The 25,375-nt window shown below is 38.6% G+C and overlaps 2 protein-coding genes and 1 pseudogene across 4 annotated transcripts in view; 2 read left to right on the top strand and 1 right to left on the bottom strand.

Annotated features, from left to right (window-relative positions):
- The first annotated feature begins 3,093 nt into the window (after positions 1-3,093).
- LOC149098696 (uncharacterized) lies at positions 3,094-4,256 on the top strand (annotated as a pseudogene).
- A 4,402-nt stretch (positions 4,257-8,658) lies between these two features.
- LOC149098695 (uncharacterized) lies at positions 8,659-13,531 on the top strand. Its single transcript, XM_089278343.1, has 2 exons — positions 8,659-8,766; positions 11,546-13,531. The coding sequence occupies exon 2, from the start codon at positions 12,186-12,188 to the stop codon at positions 13,338-13,340; it is 1,155 nt and encodes a 384-aa protein (XP_089134469.1). The 5' UTR covers positions 8,659-8,766; positions 11,546-12,185; the 3' UTR covers positions 13,341-13,531.
- A 3,635-nt stretch (positions 13,532-17,166) lies between these two features.
- LOC149098693 (uncharacterized) overlaps positions 17,167-25,375 on the bottom strand; it is a 49,143-nt gene continuing 40,934 nt past the window's right edge. For all 3 annotated transcript variants that reach the window (XM_089278621.1, XM_089278623.1, XM_089278622.1), the window contains 2 exons: positions 23,142-25,375; positions 17,167-18,757 (listed from right to left, as the gene is read on the bottom strand). The exon at positions 23,142-25,375 is cut by the window's right edge and continues 132 nt beyond it. In XM_089278621.1, the coding sequence (XP_089134747.1) occupies positions 18,629-18,757; positions 23,142-25,375 (2,363 nt within the window). In that variant the 3' untranslated portion in view covers positions 17,167-18,628. The remainder of the gene's footprint in view (positions 18,758-23,141) is intronic.

Here is a 25,375-nt window from a genome sequence, read left to right as displayed (position 1 = left end):
CACGATGCGAACACTGCCCCGCTGTTGAACCCTTTTAGAGTGTCGTTATGATGTGGTGGAGTACCAAGCGTCAAGACAATGTTAATCCCAATTACGCTGAAATCCTTTATGACTACAAACCTGAAACTAACAGCTTTTATGCATTAAATCATTATCTTCTTATTGCTAAATGTCATATATGCATCTCGCGCGCAAAAAATCAGTCAGAGACTCGCCTTACTGGAAAATATGAATAATGGCCGTTAAAAACCCTAATTGCAGTAGATACGAAAGTTAGTGGACAACTCTCTGCATTTGCGATGCGTGAATTTTTTTCCTTTTCTGCTTTTCTATACGTTTTGGTACAAATATTACCATGCCTGATACGATGTTCTCAATAATGAAAGCTAAAGTGCTATGTTTGCTATTTGTTTCGAGTTTCTGTACTCAACGTTGCTATTTTTTTTCCTTCCGTGTAGTGTAGCCTAAAAGCTTTAGCAATGTAACGTATTTCTGTAGCGTTAGTTTTTTAGTGTTAGTTGTGTGTGTGCGTTATTTTTTAGTACTAAGGTTATTAATGCGCTTGTAAATTATTTTTTGGGTTTCTGCTATAAAAAGGTAAAAAAAACGTATGAATTGTAAGCGGTGTACTATTAGTATTAGCATCGATTTTGTTGAATGGAAATGTTGTCTGTAATGATAGAAATCAATTTGTCATTGGCTTATAGTAGTTTGCATTGTAAGTAGTTTCACCAGTGTTTTGTTGCTTTTTAATAAAACAAAACAAAAACAAAGCGAGTAGTGAATTCAGGAATATTTAAGCTTTTACTACAAATATAGATGAGAGGGGGGTTGTTCATAATTTCTGGTAGATGAGGAGGGGTCAGAGCTAAACTTGCCTTTGTTGGTTGTGGGGACACTACGTAATATTTCTTTATGTGAGGCTTATTTTTCTGCCCCCCCCCCCCCCCCCACCCCCTTCCTGATAATTATGGCACAGTCCCTATACATACACGTAAAATACATTCATTAACCCTTGGAGGCTTCACATTTTGTCTCTAAATAAAAAAGGAACTATTTTATGTTAATTCAAAGAATTTTCCGGAGAAATATTTAAAGATGATGTTGTTTGTGGTCTTGTTGCTCTCCCCACACCTTAAGGAGGAAGAATATATCAGACATTTTTTTTCAATTCAAGGTGTTTTTTTTGGTCGCAAAAAAGCTAGCTCCCCATTTTGCTTTACTTTTCTCTAAATATCTATTTTGAAGAGCATAACGTCATTTCACTTCTAAGCGGGTCAGAGAGTTTTGTATACAAATAGCTTGTGAGGCGAAAAGGCGCATTGATTTGAACAGTAGATGTGGTATCTGCAGATAAGAAAGGTGTGGGACAAAATATTGTGTTCTCGAAAAATCCTAAGCGGGACTGAAAATAGGAAACATCATTAGCAAAACAGGGCTTGTTGCTCATACACGTACGGTCTAATCCCATTCAAGGTTTTAACAAAAGTGCATTCCCAGAACATATGAATACAGTTTTCCAAGCGTTCCTTATAGAAACTGCATAGGTTGTGAGATGCGATAGCCATTTCGAATAAACAGCTGTTTGTTGCTATTCTTCTATGGCGGTGGAAGGTTCGCGGTTGAAGGTTGGATTCGCCAATCTATATGGTCCACGGATTGCGGAGAATTGCAGTCTGAGAGCCATTTGCTTTGACTTTTATGCGGAATGGACGCAATTTGCTTGATAAGCATGTTCTAGACTAACTTGCAAAAATCGTATACTCGTCTCCGCCTGAGTGCAAGTTCAAATTAATTTCATTTTGGAGACTGCACTCTTTGGTTTTGACACCGTATTTTTCATAAAAGGCACCAAAAGTTAAGAAATGCAAAATTTTCGTCAAGTAGGTTGTTTCGAAGATGAATTGCTACCATATACCAGATTTTAATATAAATGGGTTTATTATCAATTTGCACGAAAGAGTTATACCAGATTGTCATGTTAGAGAATTACATCAGGGGATTGCTTTTTGAAATTGAGACGCGACCAAATTTCAATATGCGTTCTTTGGTGAAAGGGTCCATCTATTCCTGGCTGTAAACTTCTCAAAGTCATTAATAATTCATCAAGTTTAAACAAATTAAGAAAATCACAACCGTGAAGGAGGTTTGGATACCCGGTCTTTATTAGCATAGATTTTGACGATTTTACTTCTCTGTTTACTCCATAATTTTTGTTTCGATTGAGAAGATATATCAAACACTCGAGACGCCTCGAATTTGGTCAAAAATACTCCGCTGCGCATCGTAACTCTCTCCTCGGTGTTTGGATACCCCGATGAAACACTGTCTCTCGTGTTTGATATATTACTTCTCGAATAGAGATTCAAAAGTTTTTTTCAACACTGAGATTTTCTCCGTTACACGGCCACAGAAAGTTCTCTGCGTTTATTTTTCCGCGTTGTGTCTATTCAAGTCTCACATTTTCCTCCTCTTTATACAAGAGACCCTGGCAAAATAAAATCCAACAGGCAGGAGTCGTGGCCCAAAAAGGAACGACAGAATCTCTAGCAACAATATTTTTTCGAAAAAGTTTTTCCAATTTCCACCAGCGGGTGAAACAAATTGATCAAACAGTGACGGGAGACATTTCAAATTCAGACAAGCAACACGTGACATACCCTGGGCTAATGGGCCAATAGGCACTAATGCAGACTTTGCCTACCTACTATGATAGGGTGTGTAATTCACTTCACAGAGCACTATGCCTCATTTTAGTTATTTACTTTAGTATATACCACATTAGTGAATAGTGCTTTTCACACATAATTTCTGATTGGTTAACTCAGACGTCATATGAGAGAATTATTATACGCTAGTTATTCAGCTTGTTAAAAATCAATTATGCACCTGAGTGCCCGTGAAAGTGGTGGATATTTAGCTCTGATTCAGTGAATACCTCTTATTATTTACTTCAATTTTGTCACGAGAAATGACACCAAATCCCTGCTCCTTGGCCTTATTCTTTAAATTTGAAAAAAAAAAAGCTTTAGTTTCCTTCTCATAATTTTCAAGAGAAGACATCGAGAAACTTCATGGAATAAATGTCAGTGATATGACTCACTGAATGCTTAAACACCAAATGATGATCAGCTGATAGAAGTTAATGATGGCTTGTGTAAAAACGGTGATTATACCAATGTGAAGCAAAGCTTTATCACACAAAGAGAAGCAACTGAAGGACCACCGGGGTCTGCAATGGATGCAAATTCTTCAAACATACTGGATGAAGCAAAGAGCGAAAGCACTGCAAAAGGAAAATATTATAAATGTAGTCATTGTGAAAAGTCATTCGTAATCCATCCAGCCTCAAGTTACACAGTGCTGTACACAGTAAAGAAAGACCTTTTAAATGTCATCAGTGTGACAAGGGCTTCAAGACACCTGACAAGCTGGGGCGATATAATTCTACTGTTCACAGCAATAGGAAGGCTTTACAGTGTGATCAATGTGGTGAGTACTTTAAAACCTGAGAAACACTTGCAAATCACTAAATGGTTCACAGCGAAGAACGACCCTGAGAGAAGAGCTTTAAGAGATTTGCAGATGTCAAGGAACACGAAAATACTCAGACAGAACGTGAGCGACCTTTCAAATGCTCCCAGTGTGAAAGTGCTTTCATGACAGCAAAGAATTTAAAACAACATATTCTGACACACAGTAAAGAAACACCATTCAAATGTACATTGTGTGGAAAGGGTTTTAGAACTGCAGCCATGCTTAGGAACCATAATAGAGTGCACAGTGACGAACGACCTTTCAATTGCGACAAATGTGAGAAGCGCTTCAAAACTGCAGCAGAGGTTAAGTTGCACCAGAGAGCACACAATGAAGAGAGGTCCTTTCAATGTAGCCTCTGTGAGAAGTTCTTTAAAACCTCAGAGGATATGAGACAACATATTAGAAGAACTCAAAGGGTGCATAGCGATGATAGGCTGTTTAGTTGTAGCTTGTGCAAAAACACCCTTAAGTCCAAATTTGAACTGAAGAAACACCAAGTTGTACACAGTGAGGAGAAACCATTTGAGTGCTCCGTGTGTAAAACGTGGTTTAAATCATCAGAGCAACTGACAAAGCACTATAAAACAGTTTCACACTTGAAGTGTTTGGAGGCAATGCCAGCGGATAAGAAACCGTTTAAATGCAGTCAATGTGAATTTACGTTCGCATCAATGTCAGACCTAGATGAGCATGGGCATTCCTACTGGCTATGCTAGATGTTTGAAGCGCAACATGATAATTGAAGAAGAAAACTGTAATGTGTCAAATTTAACAATTAGATGATAAGCTTGAGATTTTTATTGAGTGACAGTACAGTTCAAGTCGCAGCTGAGTCAAGTAACATGCATAGAAATTGAGAGCATATAAATCTACCAGGCATCCTAAGCTGTGTCTAAATCCTCTTCACAGACACTTCGAAAACGCATAGAAGTAGCCACCATTTTCAATTGTTAACAACTGCACACTGCTAGGCTACTCAATATCTACAACAGAATAAATAGTGATTAACACAGTCATTAAGAGAATGGCATTCTCGATGAAACCCTAGTAGACTTATAGTTGAACAAAGTACAAGGTAGAGATGTTTCTAGGCTCTGTCTGCAGGCCAATGAACATCAAAGAAGCAGTTTAGGAAAGAGGAAGCACTGGAGGGGAGAAGCACAAACTGAGTGGGACCTGGAGACCATCCTAATTCCCAGAACCCCCTGTCTTTCTTTGCAGGCAGGGCCTGGGCACAAGGGAAAAGGTGGTTCTGGAGACACATCATTTCATTGGCTAGATTGTTGGACTAAGAATTTCACAAATTTGATGTTGGTGCTGGTTTCCTTATTGAAAATATCACAGGTTGTTCTCTAGCTAAAACCATTTGATCACAGCACTTTAGACTTATGGGAAGAAGAAGAATGGGAAGTCATCTGTTATTAACATGATTGTCAGTTCCGGCCAGGATTTTACTTCTCTTTTACATTCAAAGTCCTTTGGTCAACATCTGCTAACATCTTTGAGTGCTGTAATCAAATGGTTTTATATCCTGTCCACACCAACATTTTAAACCTGTTTAGAAGTGTTTGAACTAAACAAGGTTAAATATTAGTTGCTTATTCCGTACACACCCCACAACTTATCAAGGTAAAAACCTGTTTGATTAAAATGTTTACCAGGCACCCGGTAGTTCGAAATTTGTCTTCTCAAAGTGACTTCAAAGCTTAATTGAAAAATTGGAAAAAACTTAAACCTGATTTAGTTCAAGTAGTTTATTTGGTGTGAATGGGGCATTAGTTAGAGATCAACCCGTGGATATCATTATGGGAAGGAAACCTTGATTTTCTCTTGGTTACATAACATATCAACATGCCTGGTTGATGGTTTTCTTTATTCTCTCAACCTGTCTTCTTGTCAATGTACGTGCTGATTTTTCTGGAAGAAATCAGACTTTGATCATACAGTCACACGCCCCTTCCCATACAATGGGCAGAAAGCATAGTTTCAAGAAGATCTTGACCCGAAATCTTTCACCCTGCCAAACTTCATGAAACTTGCCTTAAAACTGTGCAATTCATTTCTAAACTCAGAGCCTAGTATTAGTGCATTTAGTAAGATCAAAGGATACTGATGAATTGCTTGCATACAATCGAAACATCACTACTAGAACACATTTTGTATACTTTATAATTAGTTCTTTTGATGTATTCAAGAAATAAAAAATGAACACTCAACGCTGTTGATACAATCCTTAGTGCGTGTGAAGCGTCCTGGGGGCTCACAGTTCTCTTCGAGCTTCTCCCACGGAAATCTGTTCACTCCCCAGAACAGATAATCCCAGGGGCACTCAAAGGTCGGGAATGCTCGAATTAAACCCCTTAAGGAGATCAATCTGGGTGTGGCTCGAGCTTTAAGAGATCACTTGAAACAGAATAGACTCAATTACCAATCACTTTTGAGGAAAGGAGGCCGCGCTAGTAGACCGGACTCGGGAGACCGGCGGAAATCGAGCCTAATCTAAGTGGCTGTGAGCCACTGAACTTGGAAAATATATTATGAAAGGGTGTTATGAGGCATTGTTCATTAAGGAACTACTTGTGACGTGAGGGCAGTCTATCTTTCGAACAAGTCCATATTATCAACGTTAAGAAACTGTTTGTTACTCAGGCCTGCCTACACGTTTTACATTACATGTATCTGTACATGTCTTCCTTGTGCTGTAGTCAAAAACGGCAAGATCATTTTGTTTGGTCAAAAGTGAAGTACAGACTTAGGGACTTGTCAGAAATTACCAGGGAGGAAGGGGGTGGAAAATAGGGGAGGGTCACAGTTTTTTTAGTCCTTCAAAAGGGAGGGTTATGAAAAAATGATAGGAAAAGAAAGAGGGTCACAAGAAATTAAGCCATCATGATCGTAAAAGGGTGCTTTAATATTGTTTTACAAATAACAAAATATGATTGTATGAAAATCAAGGCATGCAATCATTTCCTGACATATTAAAAAGACAAGCTATTGAGAGTGTAAATGCAACAATCCAACCTACATTGAAACCTGTATTAAGCGGGTCCCCCCTCTAATAATACTAATACAAATACAAATACTAATACTAATACTAATACTAATGCTAATGCTAATACTAATGCTAATGCTAATACTAATAATGGTAATAAAGGTTTATTAGCATTCCACTGGGCGTGGCTCTTCTATGCTAAGACCTATGTACAGTAACAAACCAAATTGAATCCAGCCATCTCTAAACTTGAATAAAGAAAAGGAAAACAAGTCTCAGAATTACTCAAATTCGGCTTTCGTAGAGGAAAAATAAACGCTTTTACGTGCATTTCCGCAGGAGTGCCTCAGGGTCAGTGGTGTTGTTAATGTCGTTAGGCAAACTGTTAAAAAACGCGCTGCGCAGTCCTGAAACGTGCCAGGGAACTGAAGCACTACCAAATTAAGTTCTGACGAAGATCTTAAGATGCGTGTCGGTGTTCGGACGTCTAATCTAAGATAAGATGGCCATTCCTCGTTATAAAGTGCCTTACACTATGATATAATTCTTGAAGACATGATTGATCATCGCAGTTATATACACAACTTAAGCAGTTATGATCAATCATGTCTTCATAACTTTCTCTGCAGTTCAAATGTGTGATCTTTCATATATTCACTTGCATATATTTGTTGATAGACTGAGATCTCTATGGTACTTGACAACCAGCCAGCCAAGCTTTAGCACATCAGGTATACTAGAGAAACGGTTTAAGACGAAACCGGCTGGCAGCCGCGAGCTGCACACGCTGCAAGCGGTGGGTGAGGTGATGATATACTATATCGTTATAGTTCAATCCAGATAGCACGAGACATTCTACTAACTGTTTTCTAATGTGGAACGGTGCAAAGTTCTTGACTTTCCTGATCACGAAGAGAGTGCTGTAAGAGCTTGCCACCTTAGAAAGGACATCATTATTCCATTTAAGGTTTTGATGAAATTACGTCCCAAGTAACGTAGAGGCCGACTTCACCCTGTCCAAGATTGTGTCATTGGCTCTATATAAAGGTAAATTAAAGATTACTTGAAACTTTTATTTAACATTTAAATGGTATTAAAAGGCAAATTAAAGATAACTTTTGGAGCCACCAAGCAAAAATTAAAGCTAAACTAAAGTAACTTAAATGTACCTTTGAGACAATTTAGAGGATCTTACTAGAGCCTATGAAATGATTCTATACGGTAACTTTAATTTCAGCGTAATGTGCTCATGAAATGGTTCATTAGAAGACTTTACTTAACACATGAAAGTTCAATTAAATGTTTATTTCAGGAATTTCGTAAATGAATTAAATATTGTTTAAACTGAATGCCTCCAATGTAGACCTTTAAGTTAGCTTTAAAACCAATTAATTGAGTTACTTCACTCCGTGTAAGTTTCAAGGAATATTCGTCTAGACCATGTGCACGAGCAAGCTGCTGGGTAGAAAACAGCATCACTTTCGTCTTGGTGGGATTCAAGCAAGGTTGTTGTCAGCTGACCAGGCGGAGAGGCTGTCAATCGCTCAGGTTGGAGCGACTCTCTAGTGGACACTAGCTTGAGTCCCTAAATTTTCTGCCCACATTTACGGTAAAATTAACCTGCATTCTGCGGACAGCTCTTAAGCGGACGCGGACACCAATATTATGCCATTTCGTTGCACAAAACCTGAAATAAATGAGCGGACACTTCAAGGGCTTTTTACTTCTGAAAGCTCAGCTCAGACTCTTTTAACATTGTTCAGCGATGTCGCTTTAAAGCTAAGAAGATTATTCTAGATTGATGCATTGACTGACTGGACACTGTGCCATGAGCCCTCTTTGATCTTACACTGTGTTACACAATTGGCATTATCATCGTCCTCGTCATCAAATTCGGACGTTTTATTTATCCAGGGGAGGGTCATGGAATTTTAGGACAGGTTCCAGGGGAGGGTCGGGACATTTTCATCCTTTGCCTTGGAAGGGTCATTTTATTGTCATCGCTTAACCGAAAATCTCAACCCCTCCTGCAAATTCTGACAAGTTTTATTGATCTCCGATCTTTTGTACTTGACGCAGTTGTTTTGTTACGCTCCCCAGGCACCCCTGGACGATCTATTATAACAGCCTCGATTAGATGCTCAATCCAGTAGTGGTTTTGCGAAGAGTTTAGCTCAAGCGAAGTGCGGTATCTTTTTTGGAAGTTTTCTCCCGAAATCAACTGCTCTAGAAAGGTATGTTGTAAATAATTACTACCTGCGAGTTTTTATGCTCAATCAGATGTTTCTGTTGTATTGTATATTTCAACGTCTCTGCTTTGATTTCGCTTTGTTGTGGACGCCGATCAGTTCGTTACGGTCTCCAAAAGCGAACTTCAGAACGCTACTTTTTAAAAGTCAGAACTGTTATTGAAAGGACTAACCACAAACCAAGCGCCACTTAAGCTAATATAGCCCAGCACTAATTACTTTTGGAGTGATTACTGCTGAAATCAAGTACCATACAGTTAGATATAGTCCTGAGGTCACACAAACTTGACCTCTTTGTTTTAACAATTCTTTTGTCTTGAACATTACGAACTCCATCGGTTTAGTCACGCTGACAAAGAAATCTTTGTAGAGAGGTGTCTGAAACCTTTAAGATAAGGGGGAAACATATACATGGGAAGCTTACTTTCAAGAATGTCGTGTTAATTTATGAAAGTTTTTTTAAGAGCAGTTTTGATCGATGTACGCGTAACACGTGGCATTTGAATGCTTGTTCAAATATAAGTCTCTTGTTTTGTTTTTCAGTAAGCATAAACACATTCTTATGTTTGTTGGGATCTTTAATACCAGTCGAAAATTGAAGGATCATTATATCACGTTACGATTTTCCCCTCCTCGCAGACCCAGGGGCAGTTAGTTGGGGACCCTGGGTCTTAAAGGGTGCTATTTTCCACTTGAACAAAAAGATCGAGAATATAATGAAATTCCTATGAAAACAGGAATAAAAAAAAAAGAATTTAATAAAATCAGTTCGAAAGGCTTACCTTTACCTGAAATATGTTCTAAACAATTTTTTGAATGAAAACAAAGGATTTCAAGTGAAAGATAACAGCCTGGAAATATCAAGTAAATTTTTTAATTGAAAACATTGCTTTCACATGTACAGGATACAAGAAATACAAACCACAGGCATCCCAAACTTGTGACTTGAGGAACTGATCAAATATTAATGATTTATGTATGCGTATCGAGTGGGATGTGACCACCTAAAGTGCGCGGTGTTGTGTTACACTTTATGCTGTTGAGAATTTGAGCGCTCCAAAAGGCATTGGATGGAGTTTTAACATAATGAAGGATAAAATCGCTTAATGAAATAAAATGTTACTCTTTTCAAATAAATTAAAGAAAATGTACTCATCTTGCCTGGTTTCTGTTGTCCATTTGGCCTATTTCATCATTTTTGGGGGGTTTTGAGGTGTTTGTAACAGCTTTCTATAGACGAAGTTAAGGCTGGACAGAGCTGTTTCGAAAGCCCTGTCCTGCGAGGCTGTTTTCTCACTGAAAATTGAACCGCTGCTCGAATTTCCCCTCCAATGCAAAGGATATTCCATTTGTCCCCTTTTCTGGTCAGCTTGGAAAAGTCTTCCTCCTTTCCTCTCCAATTCAAACGATTTTTGTCTCACTACTGGAGCTTTCAACTTTCTGCCGCACCTTGTGACCATACTTTTGACTACGGCACAGTTGGAAATCAACATTAGCGACTGCTCTAGCATGACAACTGCTACTTACCAGATGGGTGCACAGTCAAACATTTCCGTTAAAATATATCACCCTCTCCTGACATCTGCGGGGGAGCATTTTGACGCCTCATTGTAATGTAAGACCACTAGTGTTGATTTCCAACTGTGCTGTAGTCGAAAGGATGGTCACAAGGTGTGGCGGAAAGTTGAAAGCTCCAGAAGTGAAGCAAAAATCGTTCAAACTGGAACGGAAAGTAGGAAGATTTTTCCAAGCCGACCCGAAAAGGGGACAGATGGACTATCCTTCTTTGCGTTGGAGGGGAAAATTGTGTAATGGATTTGAATTTCGGCGAGAAAATAATAATAATAATAATAATAGATTTGTATAGCGCCATATCCATGGCTCATGGCGCTTTACAGTAAAAAATGTTATTAAAAATAAAATTTACATTAAAAATTTACATCAGTGATAAAAAATTACTAACAAATAAAATAGCTAAGCTGTAAAAATGAAAGTAAAACTAGGAATCATTAAAAGAAAAAGGCCTCGTGCAACAGTGCTTTCGAAACAGCTCTGTCCAGCCTTGACATCGTCTATAGAAAACTGTGACAACCACCTCAAAACTGCCCAAAAACAATGAAATAGGCCAAATGGACCAAAGAAACCAGGCAAGATAAGTGTAGTTTCTTTATTTTATTCAAAAAAGAGTAACATTTTATTTCACTACACAATTTTATCCTTCATTATTTTAAACTCCATACAATGCCTTTTGGAGCGCTCAAATTCTCAACTCCCTTAAGTGTAACACTTTAGGTGGTTACTTCCCACTCGATATGTGTACACAAATCTATAATATTTGATTGATTCCTCGAATCTTGAGTTTGGTACGCAAGTGTACAAACTGAATATTTATTCATGAAAAACTTTTGTTTTCAAAAATCATACAGAATATGTCATATGCCAATTGAAAAATCCTTTTTTTCGAAACATTTTTTTTCAATTCAGCATATTTTCATCCCATTTTGCTTCAGTTACTGAAGAAGAAATTGTTATCCAATAGTTAATCAGCTTGTGTAGTATTTACTGAAATAGTCATGCACCTCAGTGTCTGCGAAAGTGGTGGATATTAACCTCTGCTTTGGTGAATACTCATTAATTATTCATGTCAATTTTGTCACAACAAATGACACCAAATTCCTGCTCCTTGGCCTTACTCCTTGAATTTGAAAAAAAAAAACGCTTTAATTTCCTTCTCATGTTTACTGTAATGCCAATATTTTTTCAGGTGAATTCAACTAGAAAGTATCATGGAATACACGTCAGTGAATGACTCATTGAATGCGCAAACTTCAAATTATGATCAGCAGATAGAAGGTAATGATGGCTTGTGTTAAAATGGTGATGATACCACTGTGAAGCAAAGCTTAATCACACAAAGAGAAGCAACTGAAGGAAAACTACAGGGGTCTGCAATGCATGCAAATTCTTCAAACATACTAGATGAAGCAAAGAGCGAAAGCACTACAAAAGGAGAAAGCACAAAAGGAAAATGTTATAAATGTTGTCATTGTGAAAAGTCATTTTGTAATCCATCCAGCCTCAAGCTACACAGTGCTGTACACAGTAAAGAAAGACCTTTTAAATGTCATCAGTGTGACAAGGGCTTCAAGACACCTGACAAGCTCGGGTGACATAATTCTACTGTTCATAGCAATAGGAAGGCTTTACAATGTGATCAATGCGGTGAGTACTTTAAAACCCGAGAAACACTTGCAAATCACCAAGTGGTTCACAGCGAAGAACGACCCTGTAAATGCAGTCAGTGTGAGAAGAGCTTTAAGAGACTTGCAGATGTCAAGGAACATGAAAAAACTCACACAGAACGTGAACGATCTTTCAAATGCTCCCAATGCAAAAGTGCTTTCATGACAGCGAAGAATTTAAAACAACATACTCTAACACACAGTAAAGAAACACCATTCAAATGTACATTGTGTGGAAAGGGTTTTAGAACTGCAGCCATGCTTAGGAACCATAATAGAGTGCACAGTGACGAACGACCTTTCAGTTGCGACAAATGTGAGAAGCGCTTCAAAACTGCAGCAGAGGTTAAGTTGCACCAGAGAGCGCACACTGAAGAGAGGTCCTTTCAATGTAGCCTCTGTGAGAAGTTATTTAAGACCTCTGAGGATATGAGACAACATATTAGAAGAACTCATGTTGATGTAAGGCCATTCAAGTGTGATCTGTGTGGCAAGTCTTTCAAAGCAAGTGATAAACTTAAGCGGCATAAAACTGTGCACAATGATGAAAGGCCATTTAAATGTTCTGATTGTGGAAAATGTTACAAGACTTTGTCAACTCTGAACATTCATAAACGGTTGCACAATGGTGAAAAACCACATGTATGCTCATTGTGTGGAAAGGGATTTAAATCATCTACTGAACTGACTAATCATTACCAGTGTCACAGTGATGAAAGACCTTACAAATGCCCCTATTGTGATACAAGATTCAAAAAACTCTATAGCAAACAAAAGCATCTTGTTATACACAGTGATGAAAAGCCATTTCAGTGCAGCTTATGTAAAAAGATTTGTCAGAATTCACAACAGCTCCTAGCCCACCAAAGGGTACATAGTGATGAAAGGCCCTTTAGTTGTAGCTTGTGTGAAAAATCCTTTAAGTCAAAATATGAACTGAAGAAACACCAAGTTGTACACAGTGAGGAGAGACCATTTGAGTGCTCCTTGTGTAAAATGTGGTTTAAATCATCAGAGCAACTGAAAAAGCACTATAAAACAGTTTCACACATGAAGTGTTTGGAGGCAATGCCAGCAGATAAGAAACCCTTTAAATGCAGTCAATGTCAACTTACCTTTGCATCAATGTCAGACCTGGATGAGCCTGGGAAGGTTCACACTCGCGAGAAACTGATTGAGTGTTGGTTATGTGGCCAGATGTTTTCCTTAGAAGAACTCTTATTGCAGCATACCCAATCATGCATTAACAAGCTTATTAACCCTAGGCTGAACACAGCAACCATAACTAATGAGATATGTATGTCCTTAGGTTGCTGATGTTATTGCGTCTTAGGTAATTGATTACTTAATTAATTTATTTATTATCTTTATTTATTTAGATTGTAAAGTTATCATTCTAATTCAGAAGGCAACCTTCAAGCCAGACCTTTTTTGTTCATAGAGTTCTTTAGAGTATAGTCTTTGTTACATTATTGGAGCTTCTGTGCAATTAAAATCTGAGGACAAAACTTATGAGTAGGGGGTGGGGTGGGTAGTTCTGGGTAGTTATGCCATTTCTACTGGCTATGCTGGATGTTTGAGATGCAACATGATAATGAAGAAGAAAACTGCAGTGTGTCATATTTAACAATTAGATGATAAGCTTGAGATTTTTGTTGAGTGATAGTTGAAGGCGCAGCTGAGTCAAGTATCATGCATAGAAATTGAGAGCATATAAATCTACCAGTCGTCCTAAAGTGTATCTAAATCCTCTTCAGAGACACTTCAAAAACCCATAGAAGCAGCCAGCATTTTCAATTGTTAACAAGTGCACACTGCTAGGCTACTTGCCATCTACAACAGAATAAATAGTGATTAGCACAGTCATTAAGAGAATGGCATTCTTGGTGGAACTCTAGTTGACTTATAGTTGAACAAAGTATAAGGTAGAGATGTTTCTAAGCTCTGTCTGCAGGCCAATGAACATCAAAGAAGCAGTTTAGGAAAGAAAAAGCACTCGAGAGGAGAAGCAGAAACTGAGTGGGACCTGGAGACCATGCTAATTCCTAGAGCCCCCTGTCTTTCTTTGCAGGCAGGGCCTGGGCGTAAGGGGAAAGGTGGCTCTGGAGACACATCATTTCATTGGCTAGATTGTTGGACTATGAATTTCACAAATTTGATGTTGGTGCTGTTTTCCTTATTGAAAATATCACAGGTTGTTCTCTAGCTAAAACCATTTGATCACAGCACTTTAGACTTATGGGAAGAAGAAGAATGGGAAGTCATCTGTTATTAACATGATTGTCAGTTCCAGCCAGAATTTTACTTCTCTTTTACATTCAAAGTCCTTTGGTCAACATCTGCGAACATCTTTGGGTGCTGTAATCAAATGGTTTTATATCCTGTCCACACCAACATTTTAAACCTGTTTAAAAGTGTTTGAACTAAACAAGGTTAAATATTAGTTGCTTATTCCGTACACACCTCACACTGAACTTATCAAGGTAAAAAACCTGTTTGATTAAAATGTTAACCAGGCACCCGGTAGTTCGAAATTTGTCTTCTCAAAATGACTTCAAAGCTTAATTGAAAAATTGCAAAAACTTAAACCTGATTTAGTTCAACTAGTTTATTTGGTGTGAATGCGGCATTAGTTAGAGATCAACCCGTGGATATCATTATGGGAAGGAAACCTTGATTTTCTCTTGGTTACATAACATATCAACATGCCTGGTTGATGGTTTTCTTTATTCTCTCAACCTGTCTTCTTGGCAATGTACGTGCTGATTTTTCTGGAAGAAATCAGACTTTGATCATACAGTCACACGCCCCTTCCCATACAATGTGCAGAAAGCATAGTTTCAAGAAGATCTTGACCCGAAATCTTTCACTCTGCCAAACTTGCCTTAAAACTGTGCAATTCATTTCTAAACTCAGAGCCTGGTATTAGTGCATTTAGTAAGATCAAAGGATGCTGATGAATTGCTTGCATACAATCGAAAAATCACTACTAGGACACATTTTGTACACTTAGAATTAGTTCGTTTGATGTATTCAAGAAAAAAAATGAACACTCAACGCTGTTGATACAATCCTTAGTGAGTGTGAAGCGTCCTGGAAGCTCACAGTTCTCCTCGAGCTTCTCTCACGGAAATCTGTTCATTCCCCAGAACAGATAATCCCAGGGGCACTCAAAGGTCGGGAATGCTCGAATTAAACCCCTAAAAGAGATCAATTTGGGTGTGGCACGAGCTTTAAGATATCACCTGAGACGGAATAGGCTGAATTGCCAGTCACTGTTCAGAAAAGGAGGCCGCGCTAGTAGACCGAACTCGGGAGACCGGCCGAAATCGAGCCTAATCAAAGTGGCTGTGAGCCACTGAACTTGGAAAATATGTGATAACCGCTGGCTCGCCATGCGAGACAACGGGAGTTCGGATCCTAGTGGTGACTACCGATTATTTTTCCTTTTCTTCATCATTTTTTCTTTTTCTGTCAAGAAACCATTTACCGAAAGGTAACGTTTGTCTTTCCATTTCTTGTGTTCAAAAAAATCGTCTGGAGCCTTTTTAAAGGCTTAAATGATTAAAATCATTCCTTTATATCGATTGCTTTCGAACTCACAATATCAAGTTGTGAAGGAAAAACCACGAAGACTTTCCCTGAATCGAATCGCTAAAGAAGAACCATATATAAGTATTTTAGCTGTCAAGGTATCCTTTAGGGTGCACTCGAGGAAGTAATAACAAAAGAAACGCTCTCATTTAATTTGTTTTCAGGCTTGATTTCCGCTGATCTCTCGAGTACGCGAGTCGGGTCTACAAGTGCGCGCGGGATCCTTTCTTGAACAGTAACTAGTGATCGAACCTATTCCGTTTTGAGTGGTGTCTTTTAGGGGTCTAATGAAACTCAAGCAACGTCCACATTAGTCTCCCTTAGGAGTTAAATTCACATTTTCCGACGAGCATTCCTTGCCTTTTCATATGGGAGTTCCCCCCCGGGTTTCCAAATGTCAAACGGGAAGTGACCCGGTGAAGGAGTGTTGGAGTGAAATCGTTCAACCACCACAACTTGGAAAATAATAAATATTTTCCAAGTTAAAAACGGAAATAAGAGCGTTTTGTTTATTGTTATTTCAAGTGCACCCTTAAAGATACTTTTAACAGCTAAAGATAGTGGCTTTTCTTCATAAATAACGTGAGACGGGAATCCTCGATTTATATAACTACTAAGCGAGACAGCAAAAGTCTTTGCCTACCGTCCACACAAAAACGCCCAAAAATGCTAATGGCAACGAAGGGTATTGAAAGTGCGGGAAATGGACGCTTCGTTTTTAGCGTGAACAGGTGAAAACGGAGGCTTTTGAAAAAAAACGAAAAAAGCGTCATATACTGTCGCTTCTATCAGCGTTTTCAGGCGTTTTCTAGCGTGGACGAAAGGCGAAAACGCAACAGAAAGTATGCGCTTTCGAATGAAAACGTATTAGTGTGGACAGGTGGAAACAAAATGAAAACGCTAATGAGGGCAAAAATATTCTGCTACGTTTTGGTTTAGACGAAACGGATGCTTTGAAAAATACATTAGTGTGGTTGCGCCCGAGAGGTGCTAATCTCATTTCGCGATACAGAATGCTAATAAAAGACTAGTAACGAATAAATGAATGTAAAACATTGTACAAGGAAAAAACTTGATACAGTGGGCTCAGGACTACGTGTTGTTAACATTTCCTAGTATTGGGTACGGTGATATATACGTGCTAGGAGCATTTTTCAGGGGAAGCGGGAAGGGGGGGGGGGGGGAGTGGTTGGTACCTTCGGGTCGCAGAATCAATGGGGCATATATGCGAGCTCTCGTTATTTTTTCTCACTGCTGTCGCTGTTGGAGAGTAAAGTATTTTTATCACTTTTTTAGCCAGAAAAATGTTACTTGTAATTGCAAGGAGATACCTGCCAAAGTGTTTGCCTACATTTTTGCTATAATATTCAAACTCTATCATTTTTTTGGGGGGGGGGGGGGTGTCCAATCCACTCTCCCAGATCCGCCCCTGCATTTTCATCTTTTCGAAACACATGGTTTTACTCGTCGCAGTACTTTTCATTCTTATTTTGTCGTGCGCTCGTCCCAAACGCCCCTTCATTGTGGACAACAAACACAAGATGAACTCTTCTTCGAGTTAGACAAAACTCTTTATTGCGTTTGATTGAAAGTAAATTATTTTGCAAAGGCATCTGCACACCTCTTTTGCAAAATATTTGTAAGCCTAGCTAATTTTTGAAAGGTAATCTTGTCAAAGAGCTATAAAAGAACTTTGTACATTCAATTCTCTTTTCTTAAAATACAGAAATACACGTTTCTAACATATTTACAAATGGACACACAGGCATCAAATCTACAAATAACTATGAATTAAAAGCTTCATCTACGGTCAGTATTTTTTCAATTATTCCAGTTTTCACCTTTCCTCGAGTTATCGTTTAAGCTCACAGGTATTTATTAACCAATCTTCAGGTTTGTAAAAAGTTGGCTTGATAAGTAAGTGACGATGACATTGAAAAGTCAAAGACTGTATTAAATGAAATGCTTTACATTATACACTTTAACATTGCAAGGCCCTGATATTCACGACGGAGTGCAAAAAGAAAAGTAAGATGCTTTAAGGCCAGCAAATGCACAATGTTAGGCTTGGTTCAAATATCTCGCTATCGTCATATCGAACTCAGTTCACCGCATTCAAAAGATGGCGGTTGTACATTTTACCACAATACCTTGCGAACTTAACACAAACAAACAAACTAACCACAGAAAGTCACATTTTTTCAAGAAATTCGTCCTTGTACTAACAACGTTGTTTATGTCAGCTTTGAAGTTTTCATAACTTTTCTGTGCGTTTTTATCAGCGTTTTTAGGGTTTTCGTGTGCTAAGAATCTTTGATAAATGTAGTGGTCGCCATCATTTTTAGTAGAGTGGATTGTGTTTAGTTTGCCTGAGGCACCAGTGCAGCTCGACAGTTGATTCAGGCGTCGTGCTATACTCGCCTCCAACTCACTTGTAATTCAGTTCAACTCAGTTCATCATCTGATTATTCTATCATCTGAATTCAGTCGTACTTGCGTCTCAGTTTAATCCTGTTCTAAAAGCAATGTGCTCAGATCTATGAAAAGTCTAAATAAGCAGGCTCTACACATACATTGACATCGACACAACAGTAGCTAGACTTTTGAATCAACATCCGCGCAAAGGCGGGTAGTGCAGAGATTGTCGTGTTGACAAAAATATGAGGCGACATAACTGGTCAACAACAATTATCAAATTGTGTGTGCATATTTTGCGTTCAAAGCTTTAGTGTTCAGTAGTTTTTGTTTCAAAGTAAAGGATTTCAAAACAGATTGAGAGACTTTGTACTTGTTCACTTGACCACTAAGCTTAAGACATGGCTGACATAAAAGTACCCATACCACCTTAAGGTCTGGGTGTGAAAACTTCTGACAACTCTTTCCTAGTCATTTATAATGATCTGCTACCTATGCTGACCATGTGACTGTTCCAGTCTGCCGCTCGTCCTTTTGTTCAGTCTCTGATCCAGTCTCTTGCCTGTTTGTTGCTGCAGCTGCTGATCGGAACTGACTTAATCCGATGACCCAAGCCCCGGCTCGTCTTCTGATTCTGCAAATGTCCCAGGATCTAGCCAGGACCCCTTCTTCCAGACGTCCTCAGATAGCCATTCATGTTCAGGTTTGGGGTTCCCTTTCATGTCCTGCCATAAATCAGAAAACAATGTTACACACCATTGTCTCTATCAACACACAGTGGCCATTCCTTGCTAACAAAAGCTCTGTAAGCTTTAAAAATGTGCACTGTTTCCCCATCATTAATTTTTTAGAGAATTATGTGTTTTGAAAATAGTAGTGTGTCCGTTCAGCTCGCAATAAAACAGCTTTGCTGTAAACATTCTTTGAGAAAACTAAAGATCCCTAATTTACATTGCTTTAAAAGTCCTTAAAATTCATATCGTTCTCACATTGACGTTTTGAAGTATGGTCGAACCGCATTGATAAGCTAAATCTTTATATCCCATACGAACTCTTGAAGTAAGGCTTTTTAAAGTCCGCACTTCTGTCGGTGCGCCACATGAGAAAGATGAAAGCTACAATACGACGGTAAAAAGTTCTCCTGAAGTTATAGTTTATCAATACCTTTTAACTACCTATTATTCTCTGACAACCGCGATCCAATAGGAATTAAAGGGATGTAGAATACTGACTGTTTGTTTGTCTAAAAAAGTTGTTGCCGCTGTTTCACTCGCAAGGGATTGAGTCCAACGTTGGTTCCCGCAAGTCCAGAATAAAAAACAAAATCCGACGAAATATAGCTATCCGCGACAGTATATGTTTTGAGAACGTTTTGCATTGAGAGGATGTGTTTGGTCATCAAACCAAACTTGTGAAACGTACTATAATCGGAGTGGTCAGGGAATAGTCTAAGTACCTGCATGGCGCTATCTTTGTATTGACTGCAAGCAATAAACTAAGTTGGAATTTATAATATCAGCCCTTCCAATAACTTTTGAAGTTAGTATAGGTAATCGTATGAATGCCAGTGCACTTCAGGATTTACACTACGAGTGATATTTGAAAATTCTCTCAAAATTGCACGAACCTTTAGGCGAGTGCAATTTGAAAGAATTTTCAAATATAACTCGTAGTGTAAATCATTAATTGCTCGAGCTTTCATACGATTATTTATTTATTATATGACTGAGAAAATTACGAACACGCGTGCGTTAATTCGCACAGCAGTGAAAATTAAGAATTAACGATAAATTGGCCTGCACTCAGCCAGTTACAATAAAGTAATTTTGTCACTCATATAATAAATTAGATAATCTAAATGAAGCAGCTGATGAGACCGCGGACGAGGATTTTTTTGTCACCGGGGAGGGTGGGTGTTCCGTTCCACTTCCTGAGAACTATTCACGAATGCTGCCAATAGAATGTCCATGATGCAGCCTGAGTTCTTTTAGTGGAAGAATTTATTTCATGAACTTGTTTTCTCAAGCTAAGTCAGTCGAGGAAGGTTTAAAGTCAAACGCCTAAAGTTAGCTGCCCCAGTCTTCAACAAATCCAGCCTCCTTCGCATACGTTTTCAGGGTCAGTCCCACACTCCATCTCATGAAGAGGTAGTGTGGTGCTGACCTCTTTAAAACGTCTGCAATGGAGAACAGAAGCGAGCCGAACAGGATCAAAATGCCATTCACCACCTGGATGTTTTACTGTTGGCGAATTTCCTACACACTGTTATTTATTTTTTGGAAGAAAGTTGACGAGTTGGTTAAAACATCACTGATGAAACAGACTTTTACGAATTTACAGTCTGTTATATCACGGACTCTCGTGTATATCAGAATTCTCTTAGCATAAATGGATTTCAAGCTTGGAAATTTTACGTTCGCAAATTTCAGGACTTTTCTGACGTTGAAATGTCGACCAATCGGAAAAGAAATCTGAAAAGGGCTTTTAAAAATTTGTGATCTCTGTTATGCCACGGGCTTTGATAGTTGGCCCTTGGATGTTCGAGGGCACAGTGATGTGGAAAGAAAACACTGAAATAGAAAGCGAAGGATTTCTTCCCAAAAGAGAAGTTAGAGAAAAGTGTAAGAGTTCTCTCTCAAAGTGAAATAAGCACCAGTAAAACTTCCGACGACTTTCAAAACTTAAATGAGCGCTACAACCAAATTCGATGAGTGGTTTCTCTTCAAGTCATAGAATGAAACCATGCGATTACATGTTACTTGATTTCACGTTTTAAATTTGAAACAAGGTTCTTCTGACGTAAACAAGTTTCATTCAAATGGTTTCCTTTGTCTTTAATTTCAAAGTGATTTGATTTCAAAGTTAAGAGATAAAACATATTTTAGCAAAATAGTTTTACTGCGTTTAGAACCTAATCACTCGTAGCATTTCCTCAGAATACCCTACTATCACCTATTCTTATTTGAACCAAAAGCCAAACTTTTAGACCATCTGATTCCCTTTAAAACAGTGTTTCATTTTTAATTGTTCTTTAACATCTGCTTTCGGCAAACATTCGCCTAGTATTGTGTAATATTATCATTGATGAATTCAGTTCTCTATAAATCCAACTCTAAAACACAAGCAGAAAAGATAACAAACCTGACTGTATCAGGACCGACGAAACATTAAGGCATTTAACTTTAAATAAAGCTCGCGCAAGACTGAGCAGCTGCCAGAAAGTAAATGTATTTCTATTGTAGGGCGGGATAAGTCTCCTTCATGAAATGACGTTTCAGGATAAATATAAAATATAAACCGATAAACGACTTTTAACTCTAACTTGCTTACATGCCATGAAGAATTAAAAATGCCCAACAAAGTGCAATAGAGTCTCAGACAAGCGAGACAAGTGCAAAACAGCGTACCAGCAAAACAAACAGGTTTGCAGCAGAGTCACAACAATTTACGCAGTGAAACTAAAATTAAAATAGATATTGCATCCCGATATGTATAGGTAATCATACGGTTTCGAGTTCAATTTGGAATTAATTTGCACGAGTGAGTTTTACAAAAAGCTGAAATTGCATGAGTCGCTTCGGCGAGTGCAATTTCAGCTTTTTGAAAAACTCACATGTGCTAATTAATTCGAAATTGAACGATAAAAACCGTATGATTACTTATTAATAATATAAACATGAAAAAAAATTCGCGTGGAGGAAATGCCGGGAGATCTTTCTTGAAGCCATTTTTTCTCATTCGAGAAAACTTTTTCAAAATTTCTGCACTAAATTGTCGCCATCATTTTACGTGATATCATTGGCTTAGAAAATTTCCTATTTTCTTTCAGCCAATCATAATCTGGAATTAAAATGTGTAATTTGCACTGGTGTTACACTTTTTGCACTGATGTTACACTTTTTGCACTGGTATTACACTTGAACTGCACTGCTCTCAGCCAATCAGAATCCAGTAATTTTTTCAAGTATATTATTATACATGAAAAATAAACGCTCTAGTCTGAGTTTCACCAGAAAAAAAAAATAATTTGGACAGATTTATAGCACTTTTTATCCCCAAAACAGTGAAGTAGAAATGTATATATTTAACTGAAAGTATACTGAACCTCCTTTCAAGATCTTGTCAAAGGATTTTCCATGATTTCACTAGTACGGAATATGCAAATTTGCGTCGCTTGTGTTCGTACACAGTAATTCAATATGCATATACTACGGACGGTCGACAATAACGAAGCGAAAAGTTACCTCACCTTCGAATATTGTTTGCCGACATCTCTGCTTATCTCTTATGTTAAAACTATTTTCAATCATTGATCTGGAGAAGTAGGTAGGAGTGGTGTACGACTGCATCGAATTTTAATTTGTATTTAGGGGGAAATTAATATTTGAATATAAAAGTGTTTTGACACTAAGAAATTTGAACGTTTCGTAAAGTCAAATTACCAACTCTTCGTGTTCATTGACATCTTTATAACTCTTTCGGAGCTGTAAGCTAATTCCTCAGTCATTGTCTGTACCTTTATAACCCAAATGGACCGGCAAATTGTCGATCCCGGCCTAAATATAATTATACAACGCGGCGATCTCGACTGGCGATCCGCACTTCGAAATGGAAAAAATATGTACTTCGCAGCCTTCCAAATCGTAGCTAGATTCCGAATTGTAATGCTAGATGATACAGTTCTTTCACTTAAAGTTCTTGTCCAGTTTTGATAAAATATGAATCACAAATAACCCGAAAATGTTTTGACTGCCCTCGAAGCTCAGTCAAAAGTCTCTTGAGTGTTTTCGCCCGGTTCCCGAAGTGACGTCACTAGTAGCCCGACCCAGACCCCACTTTGCGCGGTCGTGAACATAGAAATTACATGTTTAAACGCCTGTAGAAACGCAGGGATTTAATCAATCGAGATAATTTTCTTTCTGAAGTAATCAGGGAAACTAGTACATTTTATTAAAGGAAAAAATTTTGGGGGGGTTAGTGGTACTTTAACTTAACGCTTGTTCGGCAAAACAAGAAAAACAAAAGAAATTGCGAAATCAAAAGCTCAGCAATATCTAGTATTACTCTAAACATGTTGAAACAAATGGTAACAAAAATCACAAAACTTACATGGTAATTTGACCACAACTGCCTGATCTTGGTCTGACGCACAGCTTCACTCAAATCATTCACTTGTTTCTTTGTCATCTTAACAGTATAAAGGACCAGCAGATCCAGGTGAGGAACACAGCTGAGATGTCGCGTGAGATCACTTACTCCTTCACCAAGAGGGTTCCATGACAAGTCGAGACGAGACAAGTTAGGAGCCTGGTGCAGAGATCTGGCGATGACAGCAGCAGGCTTGGCTGTCAAATTGATATCCGTAAGTACTAACATATCAAGTCTGTTTGTAAAGTTAATACGTGAGACCAGGGTGTCCACCAACACAGGATCAGTGGCACGTTCAAAAGAGGTAATGCCTATAATTCGTGGAGATATCACACAAGGTAGAACGTCAATAAGCGTCTCCATCTCTTGCCTTTCTTCAACAAAGACATCAATGTTCCAGACACAGGAGAGACAATGTTGAGTAGCCTGAGTATCAGCAGTGCTGTTCTCAGTCAAACACAAAGCGCTACTGTCGTCTTGTGCATTTGACGTCTGGTCATCAACTGGCTTCTTCCTCTGAGATGACTCTGGCGATGACATGAGCTCCCTAAGCATTTCAGTGGGAAATGTGGAACTGAGGTTTGACCGAATTTGAGCAATATAAAGGTATGTTTTCCCTTCTTCTTTCTTCAGAAAAATATCATCTACGTTTGGTAATGGATACTTCTTTACGAAATCCGAAGCTTTCTTTTCGCCCGAACAGCTGACAATAACTGCACTGAGGTCTTCTAGTACACTGATTAGGTCTCGATAGCTTTGCTCTGTATGTCGGCCGCCAGAGAAGAAGATAAACTCTGGCGCCGCAGCAGACCTCAACATGTGCTCATTGGCAACGCTATGCAGCTGGTCAGAATTAATTAATAAAACACCACCAACGTAAGCCAAAAATATAGGATAGAGATCTCGTCTCTTGTCAGATGCGCATGAGAGAAAGCTATGTGAGATAAGGGTTAGAAACTGTGGTTGATTGTTAGAAAAGTCTGAAATACAAGGTGTCTCAGTGAAGTTGTACTCTGCCAGGCCTTCCTTCTTTCCTACCATCCCCAGATGACTTAGAACAGCGCATGCTGCATCTGCTGACAGCTCACAGGCAAATCTAAGAACGTCAATCATCTTGCCAATCTTTTCAAATGATTCAACTTGGCACAGACAGTTTGTACTTGTTTCTTTTAACAACTCCTCCTTGAGATAAAGTGCAGCCAGGAACTCCTGTACTGATTTATGAATAAAGTGAACATGTCTCTCGCGTTTCAAAAATGTTCCAGCATTGAGGACATGAAACAACCCGACTTTACTTAATTTCTCGCTCAAAATGCTGTCGGGCAGTTTGTCAATAGGAAAAGAAAGAACATTTTGCAAAAGTGCGTCAAAGGCAAGCTTGCCTAATGCACAAAGCTCTACATTGTGGGCGTCTATATTTTCCTCTTGCTTTGCTTTTGCATCTTTTGCGATAGTGTGGAGGATCAAAGTTTCAATAAAGTATTGGTAAATGTCAGCCCGTGATTTTGGCAGTTCCTTAAAGTGGTTTTCCTCCCAGACTATACAGAGCATCAACAAAAGAAGTGGGATTTCAGCCAAGTCTTTCAAATCTCTTTCGACTAAGTAAGTTACAAACTCTTCAACTTTTTCTTTACCTCCCAGGACCTTGCTTGCGAACGCTCTGACTTGATCGTCACTTTTGAAACCATTTAATTCAAATTGAACGTGGCTGGGCAATCTTAACTCGTCAGTTTTCTCTTGCCGGGTTGTGATAATGACGTGGACATCCAACAGTAGCGTGCTCTCCCAAATGTCACGGACAGGTGATTGTTCTCCAGAACAGAAGTACTCATCATAGCCATCCAAAATGAGTAACACCTTTTCTTGATTATGAAGTATGTATTCATAGACATCATTGAGTGAAACTGCTCCATCACCAGCCAGCAGTTTAGAAGCCCTTAGAACATCACTGACATCTTTCAAATCACACACACCTCGCAACTTAATTAGCAGCACAACATCAAACTTCATTAGGATTCCTTTCCTCTGATTCGACCAGTCGAAAGCAGTTTTTTGAGAAAATGTGCTTTTCCCAATGCCTGGCCGGCCATAAACCAGAAGTCGCTTTGGATTAGGATGATGCTTGTCGCCTTTGAATATGTCGGTGTAGTCTTCAAGTTCTTCTTGTGTCACTTCACTGGGTTTCCTGTCATCCC

This window comes from Orbicella faveolata, unplaced genomic scaffold, assembly GCF_042242905.1.
Source record: "Orbicella faveolata isolate gen_17 unplaced genomic scaffold, um_ofav_v1 contig_46, whole genome shotgun sequence".
Taxonomy (NCBI): domain Eukaryota; kingdom Metazoa; phylum Cnidaria; class Anthozoa; order Scleractinia; family Merulinidae; genus Orbicella; species Orbicella faveolata.
This window is presented reverse-complemented; position numbering and strand designations above follow the sequence as displayed.

Excerpts from the sequence above, each read along its gene's own strand:
- LOC149098695 (XM_089278343.1), top strand. The coding sequence starts at position 12,186 with ATGACAGCGAAGAATTTAAAACAACATACTCTAACACACAGTAAAGAA.